Below are 15,386 nucleotides of genomic sequence, written 5' to 3'. Positions count from 1 at the left end.
TAGCTGTGGTACAGAGCTGTAATATCTAAGTCTGACTCTGATAGAGTCCCAAGGACCCCTTAGGAGACGGAAGCTGTCTTTGGGGGTATTTTGTAATTTTTCTAATGACCTCTGATCTCTTGTACTTTATTTTGTAAGTAAATTCAATAGTATCTTTACAGAGTTTCTGTAAAGGCCATCTATATCTGCAAGTCTGGTTGTTCCTCTCTGTCCCAGGCCTCACAAAGGTATTTTGTAGGACAGGAAGGCTCAGCCTTTTGGGAGAGGATGTGCTTACACTCAGACAAGAGCTTCAGGAGCCAGGATTGGACTTGAGGAACAGAGAAGAGGAAGAGGGCTGGTGGACAGGTGGTGCATTGTGGTCATAAGCCAGAAGCTCCAGGGTTAAAAGGTGAGTGCCTAGACATGAGCTAGACTCCAGATACTGACAGCCCCTTGGGAAACATCAGCTGGATCTCCTAATAGCTAGGTGCTGAGCATTAATGACATTTGGGCAGACGCCATCACAGCTGCAATATTCCTTGCAAAGCTGAATCCCAGCTAGTCTCATTCATAAAAATGGTTACTTCAGGAGCACGAACAGCTCTCCCTCTTCTAAATAAGCAAACTGGTGTTTGAAAACAATCACAGCTGCTTGTGTTCTTGCCCTGCCACACCACAGCATAACCAGCAGTAGATTAATGTGCACAAGTCAAGTGGACACTTGTGAAGAAACAGTCTGTGCTGCTGTTCAGCAGCTGTCATCAGCCAGTGGTACCTTGAAAGAGAGAGAAGACCACAAAGCAAAGCTCATTGAAGGAGAGAGGTGAATGTGGTGTCAGCATCCTCCACGACTTCCTTTCAGGGCCTTCCTCCTGGGGTCACCTCCTCAGAGCTGCCATGTCAGGTTGATGCTCTGCAAAGGACCATGTCCTTCCATGTCCTTCTCATAGCCCTGCGTACTCTTCTCAGAGCCCTGATGAGGGAGTCAGCTCTTCTGCAAAACAGATTAACTACGAACCTTTAGAAACTGTCCACTCCTCAGTTCTTCCATCCTTACGGTTTTGGTTTGTTCGGCTTTTTCTCCCTTAAGTCCCATTTAAAATACCTTCATGGGTGATAGGAAAGCAACTCACACATATCTGTTGTAACCCAGATGGTCTAAAGGCTTGAGCAGAGCTTACAGAGAAATAGTACAATGAGAGTGTCTCATAAGAGACTTTCAAGTGAATAATAATTTTGAGTAAACACAGAGATCACATCCCGCCCCTTACCAGTCAGTCTGTTTTAGTTCTGAAAAATAAGACTCGAAGATATCTTTTAAAAGTACCACAGTGCCCTTGTTTAGGTAGGAATCCTTTTATTTATTTTTTCCTGTTTGTTCACGTTTCTTCTTTTTTCTTTTCTTTTTTTTTTTTTTTTCTTTTTTTCCAGTGTGTTTCATCAAGGCCTTACTGTTCTCATGATTCATTTTTAAAATTTTCCCTCAACAAATTACTACAGCTCCAGGATTCCTGAACAAATGAGACTAATCACTCACTCTAATTAAATGTTTCATATTTTATTAGACACCGCACACAATCTTCAGAGTGGAGACCTCATACAAAGCCCTCCATATCTTCATATAAATCTCAGGTACACGTGACTGATTCGGTCAGGGCAGACTTTCATTTCCCTCACAACTTTTGTGATGCAGTGATGGCACTGTTGGTCACTTGAACTGGCAGCTGCCAGGAACGGCCTCACCTGCACACGAGGCTGAGGGAAAGGAAGACAGCGTGAAATCATGCAGCACTAACAATGGCCAGCTCTTTGTACCATGTTGGAGGTAATGAAAAGGGACTTGGAGAGGCTCAAAAAAGCACAGACCTTTGCAACACATCCTGGTATTGGTGGCAGCCCTCAGCGGAAGTTTGAACACCTCTAAAGGGAAACATCATTTCCTCATCCAGTGATCAGCTGTCCAGGTTAAACAATTAAAGTTGCCCATGTAAGTCTCAGAAAGCTGTCAGGAAGTAAAACGTATATCATTAAATTGTATCACTGGAAGGGTTGTATGGTTTCAGCTTTCAAAAGCTGAGGTGTCATTAGTAAATTTATGGGGGTACTTCAGACAGCTGTTTTCACTGTTGAAGCATAAATTATTGAAAGGCACAAAAGAACTAGCTCAGAAATAAACTGAGTAAGAGCCCACAGCCAGCAATTGATGAAGGAAGAAGAGAGAGTAATGTTAACTATAAATGCCTTATCTCCTGTGTTGGTCCTGGAAGACTTGCACAGGAGTAACTGGGAAGTGATGCTGCTGATGCAGAGGAAGCTCTTTACCACTTTTACTTATCTCTTCGGGTGTGGGTTTTTTTCTTTTTTTTTTTTTGATTTCCAGTCCTATTTTTCTTCTTTCATCACCTGGGTAGAAATTAAAAAAGAAGAAACATTGTAAGAGCCACAGGAAATATATTTATTGAAACCCTGATCTCCAGAGAGAGATAGAGGAAACCATGAAACCATGCAAGTTGCCCTGTAAAAAAAAAAAAAAATAAATAAAAGAATAAGCTGGAACAGGAAGTTCAACAATAAAAGTAAAAAGGAACCACAACTCCACAACTATAAAATTCAGAACTAAAACAAAGAAAGAAACCACATGAAATACCTGTTCCAGCACAAAAGAAGAAATAAAAAGGGAAAAACAAACAAACAAACAAAGAAAAGCAACCATAAATGAGACATATTAAAAATGACCTTAAACATAATGTTGAATCTATACTACCACACTAGGTTGCTGGGGATCCATATTTTAAGACAACAGCACATTACATGCCAGGTATTATCTTGGAAACCTGAGCGAGGGCTGTGTACTCAGACAACTGTGTCCATACCATTGGTCCTGAGATTCTGCGCTAGTGAGATGGTGAGCGCTTTCCTCTTCTTGCATTGTTGAAGTTCCCAGTCCTTTGCGGTGGAGTAGACAGTCATTTTTTAATTACCATGGGCGGCTTGACTTGCAGGTTGCCAGTCCTGCTAACAAGCTGGTTTCCCATGACACGACAGCATATCCCTGAGGACAGGGCTGAACTGTCCTCAGGGGGCTGCATGACGGTAGACACAGTGTACCACCTCTCTAAGAGTGCAGAGTATGTGCTTTTATATTCCTGCACATAACGCACACAGACATATATGTGCGTATATATATATGTACATATATATATATGTACAAAGTGTTTTATTATTGTCCTTCTTGACGCTTAATGCAATTTGTGTTAATTGCAAATCATATTACACAGTTCATTTTAATTTTTGTTTGAAGCTTAGCAGCTCTCTTGAGATGAGCAATACCTTCTCAGGAGACACCACAGAGCTACTGGGCACCCCTGGCTGTTGCAGACCTCAGCAGCTATCGGGTCATGTCCTCTGGGTGCCCTGACCTATGCTCTGCCTGCTGGCTGGAGGGGATGCCACACCACAGAGAGGTGGCACAGAGGCCCACTAGGTGCCACCACACCTGGGGGTGGCAGGGAACAAAGCTCGGCTACCTCCATTGCTCACTCCTTCATAGGTTTTCAGCCCGAGGAAGCAGTTTCTAAAGTCAGTTCCATAATCAGACAAGGGGAAAAAATGAGTCATTTCACAGCTGAGGTGCATGCATACCATTGTCGCTGCCAGTAAACACACCTCGGATACAGAGAGAGGCCAGTGTTGGGAAAGTTGCTGGCTCAGCAAATAGTGAAAAACTGCAAATTCTAACAGTTCATCCTCTTTTGAAGCATTTGAAAAATATGTTTTGGGCAGATGTATCTTTTGTGAGAGAGTGTTTTAATAAAGCCTGCAGCTTTGCAGTTCTCCCTCTCTGCTTTGCTAAGCAGGTTGTTACCCAGTCTGGCACGTTTCTTTCTGTGGGACAAGCACCTAAAACCAGGATATTGTATTGGAAACCTGAGCTATCTTATACAACAACACTGTATAAGGCTTTCCAGAAGAATAAAAAGGTAGTGAAAGTAAGGCAGTAAAATGGTATGATGAACACGCAGGTGCCTTTTTTCCTCTAGGTCTGTATTACAACACATGCACAGACAATAAATTGTGTTAAAGTACTTTATCAAGTTTGCAATATCAATTAATTAAAAATGTAGGATATGCCAGAATGAAGATTTCCTATACAATTTTAACTTTGTTGCCTTCGTACCTTATGCAGCAGGACATGGTTTTAAGAAGACAACATATAAATTTTCCCATAGACCTATACCTCATAAAGTTCACAGGGCAGATGAGTCCCCTTAGTGAACAATTATTCTGTGCTTTATTCCATCCTTGCTATTTAATATGAGGCTTTATATCTTATTTATTACTCATCTGTGTAAATCCTGCTGTGAGGATGAAGTTATTAACTGCTTTATAGGCTTTTCTCTGGTGCTTACCATTATGAAGCCTGAGTGTTTCACAAACAATGATGGATATGTCCTCCCACTAGCTCTGCAGGATGATGTTGAGTTATCTCCATCTTAGAGCCAGCAAGTTGAAGCACAGAATAATTAGGATCAAACATATTCCCTAAGTTTATGTTCTTAGTTTTGAGTACTCAAAATACTAGAACACTGATAGCCTGAGTTTTTTATGTTGCAGAGCATTGCTTAAAGGAAGAACAGTTGTTTCACGCTTGAGGCTGGTCTATCCTGCATACTGGATACAAATGAATAAAATAGATTTTGACTGGGTACCTGAAGTTTGTACAACACTGTAATTGCTGCCCACCTAGCTAGATCTGGCTTGTGGGGTGTTACTTCACGTCCACTGCTTTTGGGTTGGGTTTGTGGTTTGTTTTTTCCCCCTTAGGAGAAGGATGAAATTTTTGAGTGGCTGGTAGAGGACAAACAGTGAGTACTTTAAGCTTAGGACTTAGACCCTGAGGCACTGATCCCAGCTCTGCTTTGGAGTCAGGGGTTTTTGGCTGAACTGAAGCTCTGTCTTCGTTCAGTCTACCTATATTGCAGCAGTCTACAAACAAGGCCAAGAAAAAAATAAAAGTACCTAAGCAAGAAAACCACTTTTTAAGTTAAAGGACAGCATTGGCATGAGAACAAATGGTTACAGACTTCCCACAAAGACATGCAGGCTATAATTTAAAGGAAAACACTTCAACATCAGAGAAATATGCAGTAGACTTCTAAGAAGAAGGCAATGGGCAAAGAAAGGTACTTTTAAGATGCAGCTGGGTAAGATTATGGAAGGACAAGCATATATATAACGCCTCTGAGAGCTGGGGTCTTTTTCACTCCTGTGAACACTTGTCCCTTCTTCCTGCCTCAGCCAAAGCAGGTTCCTTGGTCTCATCAGGTCCCTTTTGTCCCAGACAGGGTGAGGAGGGGCACCAGAGTGCTCACAACAGAGCTGGGATGAGGTAGATTTTTTGGCTTATATCTAGCTTTCTGAACTAGAGTTCCTGGTCGCGGCAGGCAAAGCGGAGAGTCCTCTTTGTTATTCTGCCAGACATGGGCACTCAGACACTAAAGGTGGACGGGTTGGGGACCTCTGACCCAGGAACTCTGGAGGCATGTGCTCACCACCATTTGTGCAGAGCAGGTCTTGTGTGAATAGCTTCCAAATTTTCAGCTGATAAAATTAGTCTCCACTCAGTAGTGATGATTTCTTAGGCTTACATTCTGGACAAATTTGGGAATGTTTTCATGGGATGACAGAAGGCAGGTGCATAAAGTGAACGCAGTTTTATTCAGCTTGCCAAATATTTCTCAAACATTAAAGGACACCCCAAGATGCTCAGAGTAAAGGCCACTGGAATACTTTATAAATAAAAGCAAAGCAACATATCTTCCCTAGTTCAGTATTCTTAAGTGTCTGAACTGGTGGGGTTTTTTTGTTTTGTTTTGTTTTTTTTTGTTTTTGTTTTTCCCCACCTTTAGAAACCAATACTGCAGAAGCACAATGCAAACATCTGGCACACATAAAAATCAGACCAAAACGTCAACATTTGCTGTTTAAGGAACCTAATATCATGTCTAAAAACAGAAAATGTCCAGTAACTTTAAGAATGAGTTGAATTACCAGCCCTCCCTGTAATATTTTATTTAACCTCTCTGGAGCATGTTGTGAGTGCTTGGTGTCCTTCCTGCAAGTTCTGTCATGCTGCTGCACACCAGGAAGCTACCTCTTCTCTGTATGATTAAGGCACTGAACTGTGAATAATTACCCGTGTTTAATTTTTGGGGTGTACTCTGGCTGCTGGGGTTCACCAGCTGTGCACTAGATCAGACCTGTGTGGGCACAGAGCGAAATGTGTGCCTGTGCATGTGTACATGTGTACATGTGAGTGTATGTGTGTGCACGGGTTCTGGAGGTACCTACCCCATGACTGATTTCACTTTGTAGCCATGACTGCACCCTGATATTCAATGAGATTCAAGGCAAAGGCTTTGCCCTTTTGCCCCACTGCTGCACAGAAGGGCAGGGGAGCAGCATCATTCAAGGGTGTGGGATCACAGCTAAGCTGAGGACATGTATATCAGCAGGTGCTTGTTCGTCTGGTGGCCAGGTGAAGGACAAGCCCCAGAGCCTGTTTGCATGGCCACAGCTCTTCTTTGGGACAGCGGCAGGAACAGCTGCCCCATGCAGGTCTAGGACAGGCGCTGTGGGGCACAACAGCCACGGCCCTGAGATGCTGGAAATCAGCTGGCCAGGGTTGAGTAAATGCAAATAAATCCCTGCAAGGTGATGGTGTCCCAGGCTTCATGCATGTTGTAAAAAACCTTCCAAAAGTGTGCTTCCCACTTTTAAATGCCAAGCAGTGAGAGCCAAGTGCTAAGAGCATTCACACAGGAAAGAAGCTGTTTCATACTTTATCCGTGGAGGCACAAACCCTCATCTCCCACATCTCATGAGTGTTCCAGCCCATGCCCATGTTGTAGGCTATGGGGAGAGTGGTGGTACTCTCCTTCTTTTCCCTGAGGCAGCAAGACAAAGAAGCTGAGCTTTGCTGGATCTGGCTTTGAGCCATATTGCAGATTCTGACCAAGTAGTGACCGGGAGAGGAGTCTTTGACAATATCCTCTAAATGCCTTTTTAAGATAAAAATCAATTTTTTCCTCAAGCAGAATAAATTACTGAGCTTTGTTCCTGGCATAGTGAATATAAAAATAACCTGGCCATAGCCTCAATCTATAAACCTATAGCAAATGAGAAAAAGAATTGCTTTAAAGTAGATTTTTATAAAGAATCTACTTGGGATGGCCTGAAATGAAAGGGAATTACTTTATCTAATCTTGCCAGGAAAAGCATTTCAGCACAGAGGAGCATGAAAATGAATGCTTGACCCTTCTTGGAGGCCAGTTTCCACATGGGGTCAGGCAGAAAGACAGCACCCAATGATGGCTGAAGATAAATCCAGGATAAAACATGGAACAGACTGAGAGTTCAGGCTTTGTGGTTTATTCTTGAGCCTACTCACTGCTGAAAGAAAATTGAAGTGATTATATAGCACTTTGAACTTAATGGAAAGAAGAAAGATAGTGAATGGTTGATTGCATCTCTTCTTGAAGCCGTTCAAGTACAGGCCATTGCCCATTACACAGTTGCCAAGGCAGCACTAGCTGGCAGCTGGATAGCTCAGGACCCTCTCTCTAGCCTTTCCTGGTAAAGAGTAACCACATCACCTCACTTGCCTTCATCTTCAGGGCAGGCCGGAGCAAAAAGTGCTGCAGGTGGCTTCAGCACTTCTCCTGTTGCCTTCAGCCCAGGTCCAGACTAGGCTGTAATGACAGCAGTGGACTCCCACAGGGGCTGGGCAACCTGGCTCATGTGGATGTTTGAGAAATCCTCCTACACTTTTGTAAGAAAAATTTGTGTTCCCCTAAGGTTCCTAAAGAGTAAAATTACCCAAAATTACCACTTTGCTGTGTCTTCAGGAGGCTCTTATGCAGTGTTGAGTTCTGACTCATGATGCTGAATGCTCCTGCTTGACATGAACAGCCAGAGATATGTGCAAGGTCCTGCATCTGGGCCAGGGCAATCCCAAGCACCAATGCAGTCTGGGTGAGGAGTGGACTGAGAGCAGCCTTGAGGAAAAGAACCTGTGGGTGTTGGCTGACAAGAAGCTCAACGTCAGCCAACAGCGTGCACTTGCAGCCCAGAAAGCCAACCATACCCTGGGCTGCATCAAAAGCAGCGTGGCCAGCAGGGTGAGGGAGGTGATTCTCTCCCTCTGCTTTGCTCTCACAAGACCCCACCTGGAGTGCTGTGTTTGGCTCTGGGGTCCCAAGAACAAGAAGGGCACGGACCTGTTGGAGAGAGACCAGAGGAGGGTCGCAAAGATGATCAAAGGGCTGGAGCACTTCTCCTATCAAGAGACACTGAGGGAGTTGGGGTTGTTCAACTTGGAGAATGGTAGGCTTGGGGTGACCTACAGGAAAGCTGGGGAGGGACTCTTTGTCAGGGAGTGTAGTGAGGGTAGGTTTTAGATATAAGGAAGAAATTCTTCACTCAGAGGGTGGTGAGGCACTAGAACAGGTTGCTCAGAGAAGCTGTGGATTCCTCACCCCTGGGAGTGTTCAAGGCCAGGTTGGATGCAACCTTTGAGCAGCCTGGTCTGGTGGGAGGTGGCAACACCATGGCAGAAGGTTGGAACTGGGTGATCTTTAAGGTCCCTTCCAACCCAAACCATTCTGTGATTCTGTGTACTTGATGGATGGCCCAAGGTCTTGAAGAAGGTTGTTTGCCTGGAAACTGTTGTAGGGACATGGATAGGGATGAGGGCAGTGAATTTTAGCCACTACTAAGAATGAAATAAGTTGTCACTCAGGTTACGCAGCTTTAATTAATTCAGACCAAATGGACAACAAAATTACCATGGTGGAGCTTTAAAAGTAATAATGAAATTATTGTGGAGTGGAGAGACAGAGGAAAGGATACTTGGGCTACGGTGGCTTTGTGACCATGATCAAATCACTGCAAATTCCATTCTCATATTTCCCCTGTAGGGTCAGCTCAATGCCTAATAATGTCACCTATCACTGGCATTGATTACATCGCTGCAGAAAATGCTTTAGCTGGCCACGAGAGGTCTCCTCCATTGCTCTGTGGAAAGATTGTAAATGTCCACTGGAAAATGCTGCCCTAGTGGGAGAATACTAAACTAAAGCTTGCACTGGACTCCAGGTCACTAAGAGCAAAAATATGCAGGATCCAGACATTGGGGAATAGCATAAGTTTGTGCTGGAGCTGGCAGAACACTTGCACTAAATCTGATGCCTGGATATATATATATAAGAGCTTATCATGCACTGCAACAGCAAAGGTTTGAGCTTGTCAAACAGAAAGAGTAAGTGTGAATGCACTTACTTTCACACAAGAAGCTAACAAATAGATTTTTCTTGCTAACATTTGGTTGGACAGTTGGTAAAAGACTAGACCTGGACCTGATCTACAGGTCAGCAATGTCCTCTTGCTGTCTGTTCCAAAAGAAGGGCACAAAATATTCTTGCACTGCTTTTCATTTAAAAATAGCTAAATTCAGGGAACTACTGAGAAATCTTTTATTCTTCCACTGAAGAAATATATCAAAGAGAGAGAGATTTCTGGCCTGCATATAGGTTAATTACTTGCTCAGCCACAGGAATCAGGTACTTTTATGTGAACCAGCCAACCAAGAAGAGGCAGAAGAGGCAAAATTCCCCCCATTCAGAAATAGAAAAATTACTTCCAAGTGGTACATTCTTGGTCTGCTCCCAAAAATACTGACATAAATGGGAGTTTGCTTTGATAAAAAGAAAGAGTGCCTAGGAACAGTTTAGATACACCAATACTCTCTTTGCAGGGACCATGATACCATTTTATTTGTATATTTACAGTATGGCTAGGTTTCTTATAGGCATGTTTCTTATTGAATTCAACTTGTGGCATGTGCTAAAACTTATTTTCAGTGTATGAGATCAGCCTACCCTTACCTCAGCCCAAAGTCCCACACTCACAACCCCCCCAAAATTGCCTGGTCTCCTTCACAACCCCTCCTACATCTGTCCTCCACATCTCCCAGATCCCCTCTTCTAACCTCCTTGTTGTGTCCTCACCAGTGGGCAGCTGGGGGCTGGCGTCCAGGTGAGATGTGCCAGTTGTGGGCTGGAATGGGTGCTCTGAACACATGCTTTCACTGGAGAAATTCATCTTCTCCTCCAATACGTTACTGATTTTAAGAGAACTAGAAATTAAGACTTCTCTCAGTCACATACAATTATAACTGTAGCGACCTCCAGAGTTGAAAGATGGCCCAAGAGCAAGGTTTCTTGTTTCCTTAGGAGACTGTGCTAAATAGGGATAAAAATAACCACTTTGTCTGCTTTTCAGAGGTGAGCTATCAAATACAAGCGTTCATCAAGAATTTTAGTTATAAAAAGATGGCAGTTTTTTTAAAAAGGTGGAAAAGAAATATGTGCATGTATGTGTATGTGTATGTATAAGTGAGTAGGAACAAATGATGGAATAGCTTCAACACTGAGCTTAGGCATGAAGACAAAGAAAATAAAAAAAAGATTTATGGAGGGAAGCTGAAAATAAAGTCCTAGTTCTGACTTTTTCTGGATTTTATGAAAAAATTGGTGCAGATCTAGATTCAAAAGTCCTGCTTCAATAATAAACCCAGAGTGGTTCACAGTGCCTGGCAACCCTGATGCGTAGAAAACCTCAGACAGAAGCTGGAAGTCACAGCACTAAAACTGACTGCTTCCTCATGATAACCTTCTAGGTCTGACAGTTACACTTGCATTTCCAGACAACATTCACAGATCTTGACTCCCAGGAACCAATACTTACTATCCCTCCTGAAAAAAAAATCATGTGTTTGTGAAACTGTCATGGCTCTGGGCCCTGTTAAGTTAGGCAATGTGTTATAAACACCAGAGGTGTTTCAGGGTGTTGTTCAGTGGAGCAAGAGCCTCACCTCCCTCATCACAAGAGTCAGAGGAGACACAAGAGCTTGGATGGTGAAAACAACCTCACAAGTGTTGCAGGGTGAAAAGTTGAAGGAGGAGAGATGAAAGACACTGCTTCCTTCTCTGATGGCACCTTTGCAATGCTGGGTACATCTACCCACACAAGAGGGGTTGTGACTGATTTGTTCCCACCCTGAGCTTTGACTCAGACTCTCCCCACAGTATGACACCTTTGAAGCTGCTGCCAGTTTCCACTTGAAGAGCTGTTAGACTGCCTTTACTACTGCTTTTCCCTATGAAACATTTTGAGGTGGGCCATTTTCAATCAAGCTGAAAAGCTTGATTGCTTTTAAAAGCTCTATTGCCTTGAAAAACACCCTCCAGAGCAGCCATACTTCCTGCCCCATCCCAACCCACCTCAGTGGCCGCCAGCAGAGGATGCCTGTGGGTAGCTAGTATCAGAGTTGAGTGCAGAGGGCTCCCTTGCTGGGGATGTTTGAGTGCAGGGGTCATACATGCGCAGAAAGCTGGTTTTAGCTGAACCTTCCTCTGGGACCACTGCATCTGGCACACCATAGGGTAACCAGGGCTGCTCTCTGGCCTCAGAGTATTTATAACACTTCCCTCCCTCCCCTGCAGTGCTCCACCTTAGCATTTCCCTTTGTTAAATACTTCAGCTCCTTCTATCCCACTGATGCATCCAAAGAGCTCAAAATTATTTGGCAGTCAGGAGTTAGCTTGGCTTACCTGCTTCTTTCTTTGTATTTGACTTATTCCCAGACCTACAGGACTATTCTCGGTTTATCTATACATGAAGAGCCCTGGTACAGAAACAGGAAAATGAGTAGGTGTGAGGTAAACAAGCTCCTGCATCAAGCTGGCATTCATAACTATTGTGTCAACCCATGTCCCAGCGGGAGGACAATGAAAAGTGAAGTATTAAAGCTAATGAAAAACTTCAGGTTGAGAAATCAAGTCCTGAAAGATGATCTTTAAGGGTCCCTTCTAACCCATTCCATTCTATGAAAGTTGCCAACTGAATAGCAATGATAACCTCTGTGTTCTTGCTACATGTTGATGATAAACACTTCTCAGGAGAAGTCGAAAGATAAGTATGACTGAATTATTTTTGCTGTGGGATCTCTAATTTGGGAGATTTCCTGGCATTTGAATGCTCTATTTTCTAATCTTGAAGGTAGTTGTTTACTTTTATTTTCCTGCTGTTTTAACGCAAGCAAGAGGGAAAGCAACATCTGAACTATTTGGCACTCATAACATACATGGCTCCACTGGCTCCATCTGATCACAAAGGTTATAAGCTCCGCCAACTGTACCAGACCTTGTAAATTTTGTAAGTTGAATGAAGAGACTGGGTTTGCTAAACATGAAAAAAATCTATCATCTTTGCCAATGGAGCTACTAAACCCTTTGATATACAGCTGTTTGGCCTGAAGACTCTCACAGGCAAGCTGATCTTCACTTTCTGCCTTTCCTTTTGCCAGGTACATCTGAAGCTCAAAAGAGCCTAATTCCCCCTGACCTGGATATTTACATGCTCAGGTCTGCATGGTGGGATTTGTCCCATGTGGTTTTAGCTCTCAGACAGCAAGGTATGTCATCTGAGCTGGTTGTCCAACTCTCCCTGTAACCAGCAGAGATACCTTTGAAGGTATCTACCATCTGTCTCTTTTCACTGACCAGGGGAGTAACTGGAGAACTAGCTTCCACCTCAACCCTCACATTCATCAGGAGAGGTGAGTTCCACCCAAAAGGCTGAATCCAGGACCTCAGCTGTCACTAATGCAGTTTAGATAATGGTATTTGAGGGCCTGAGCCACAGTGATCCCACCCAAACACTTGGTATCTGAGAGGCCATAGGCACCTACATTTCCCCAGTACATAGATGCTTACTGACTGGGCCCAGAGGGATACAGTTTTGGTTGAGCTGGCCAAATCAGTGTGGTGGTTTTCACTTGCTAGGCAGCTGAACTGCTCTTTCACTACCCCTCCTCAGAAGAGGTGGGGAAGAAGAAAGGAAAAAAAAAAAAGACGCATGGGTTGAGATAAGAATAACTTAATTAAAGGGAAAATAATTATTAAGGTAAAATTGCAAATGCTGTGTGGAAGCACAGTGAGAGAGGAAAGAAATTACTTTATACTTCCCATCCATGAGCAATGCTTGACCACATCCCTGAAACAGGGCCTCAGTACGCTTAGCCGCTGTTTGGGAGGACAGAGATTTTCATAAAGAGAGCCCACCTCTCCCTTCTTCTTTCCCTTTTCCACCTTTTATTGCTGAGTGTGACACCATATGCTATGGAATATCCCTTTGGTTGCTTTAGTTTGGCTGCCCTGGTGATGTCCCCTCCCCACCTCTTACACGTCCCCAGCCTGCTGGCTCTTGGTGGTGTTGGAGGGACTCCTGATGCGGTGCCAGTACTATGCAGCAATAGACACAACACTGGTGTGATACCAGTGCTGTTCTAGCTACAGGTGCAGAGCACAGCACTGCATGGGCTGCTGCAGGGAATGTTAACTCCATCCCAGCCAGACCCAGTACAATGGGCACCCATTTCACACACCAATGCCAGTCCCTAGAGGTGTGTGACACAACCTCATTTTACCACATGATTTTATGCAGAAGCACACATGCATTTCTCTTCCATGTCTTTTAAGGTATTATCATCTATTTATAACAAAGGTCACATGGCAGGCTGCATTCCTGTTGCCAGGAAAGGGCACACTTTTTATGTTTACTTTTATGGCTAGTTATTCAAATTTCTTAAGGGAACAAAGATTATACTATTTGCTCTGCCAAACTACCTTTCTCTCAGTCAAGCCCTGTTACTACCCCTCTTGTTGGTCAATCCACAGTCTCACAAACACTCAGTTCTTAGATGCTCATTGTCATGGTTTTAACTGGAGAGGTGGACTGTCTCCATGTCTTAGACTTGCCTGCAGCTCACAGGTTCGGACATTGTCTTATGCGGGACATAATAAATTGGGCTTGAACTTTCCAGGCTGAGAAGGGTACTGGCCTCACCTCACCCATTACCTGTGCAAGTCCTCTAGACATCGAACTATTATTTCAAAAACTCCCTTAAAGTCTCTTTAACTCGGTTTCCTAGAGTAAGAAGGCATACCTGTTGATCTAGCCCTTAATGTAGGACTGATATCTCCTAGTTTTTGCCCTCTGTAAGTTAGGCCTCTGGTTACCTGTACTCAGAAGGCTGTTTCAGGTACCTAAATCCAGGCATGATGACAGATCTCAAAACAACCTTTCTGATTACTGCATTCTTTTTTCTTAAAGGTGTCTCTCAACATCTTTCTGAGTCTGCAGGGCAGGAAGTCCAGACCTGATAGAAAGCAGGAGAGGTCTTACCAGGGACGGAGATAGATCTTCAGGTTTACATCTTCCCAGAGATTTCCAAGGAAACTTGGATTAGAAGATGAGTGCTGATCCCTACGGAACATGCATGCAAGGATACTGGTTTTTGAATCCCAAATGCACATTGGGCTATACAGTCTACTGAGCCAAGAGGTCAGTATTTCAAGTACGCTAGTGCTCTTCATTTGCTATGCAAGTAAAACTCCCCCCATGTCCTTACACAGAGGGGAATTTCCAACTGAGCCGCTTCCCATATATCTCTTTCTCAAATGTGGGTTACAATTCTAGTTCTCAGTATTCAAAACAGCATCTAATTGGTGTGTTGCACAAAGCTGTGAACACTTTCCTATGTCTACCCGAAGCATTTTTCCTAATAAATTCTAGGATCACATTTGCACATAGACAGGTACACTCTCTGCTGGGTTAAAACTGGCTGGAAGTCCGGTCCCGGAAAGTGGTGGTGAATGAGTGGTGTTCCCCAGGGGTAGCTGTTGGGGCCCATCCTGTTTGATATCTTTATTGATGATTTGGGTGAGGGAATTGAGTGCACCCTCAGTAAGTCTGCAGATGACACCAAGTTGGGAGGAAGTGTCAATCTGCTGGAGGGTAGGAAGGCCCTGCAGAGGGACCTGGACAGGTTGGGTCAATGGGCAGAGGCCAGTGGGATGGGGTTCAACATGGCTAAGTGCTGAGTCCTGCACTTTGGCCACAACAACCCCCTGCAGTGCTACAGGCTTGGGGCAGAGTGGCTGGAAAGCTGTGCAGAGGAAAAGGATCTGGGAATGCTGATTGATGCTCACCTGAACATGAGGCAGCAGTGTGCCCAGGTGGCCAAGAAGGCCAACAGCATCCTGGCTTGGATCAGGAATAGTGTAGCCAGCAGAACCAGGGAGGTGATCATCCCCCTGTACTCAGCTCTGGTGAGGCCACACCTCGAGTACCGTGTTCAGCTTTGGGCCCCTCACTACCAGAAGGACATGGAGGCCCTGGAGCATGTCCAGAGAAGGGCTACGAAGCTGGTGAAGAGCCTGGAGCACAAGTCCTCTGAGGAGCGGCTGAGGGAACTGGTTTTTTTTAGTCTGGAGAAGAGG

The 15,386-nt window shown here is 44.1% G+C and overlaps 1 protein-coding gene across 13 annotated transcripts in view; it reads right to left on the bottom strand.

Moving 5' to 3' along the window:
- Positions 1–351: 351 nt before the first annotated feature.
- Positions 352–15,386, bottom strand: part of LOC308185284 (uncharacterized protein) — a 100,932-nt gene continuing 85,897 nt past the window's right edge. For 12 of the 13 annotated variants that reach the window (XR_013943249.1, XR_013943250.1, XR_013943251.1 and 9 more), the window contains 3 exons: positions 2,224–2,385; positions 1,849–1,984; positions 352–1,737 (listed from right to left, as the gene is read on the bottom strand). Coding sequence is in view for 1 of the 13 variants with exons in the window: in XM_080573205.1 (XP_080429331.1) it covers positions 2,365–2,385 (21 nt within the window). In the remaining 12 variants the exon portion in view is untranslated. Of the gene's footprint in view, positions 1,738–1,848; positions 1,985–2,223; positions 2,386–2,855; positions 3,161–15,386 lie in introns of those variants that run through there. The other variant, XR_013943260.1, reaches the window with a different exon arrangement.

Source organism: Anser brachyrhynchus (assembly GCF_964034855.1).
Source record: "Anser brachyrhynchus genome assembly, chromosome: Z".
Taxonomy (NCBI): Eukaryota; Metazoa; Chordata; class Aves; order Anseriformes; family Anatidae; genus Anser; species Anser brachyrhynchus.
This window is presented reverse-complemented; position numbering and strand designations above follow the sequence as displayed.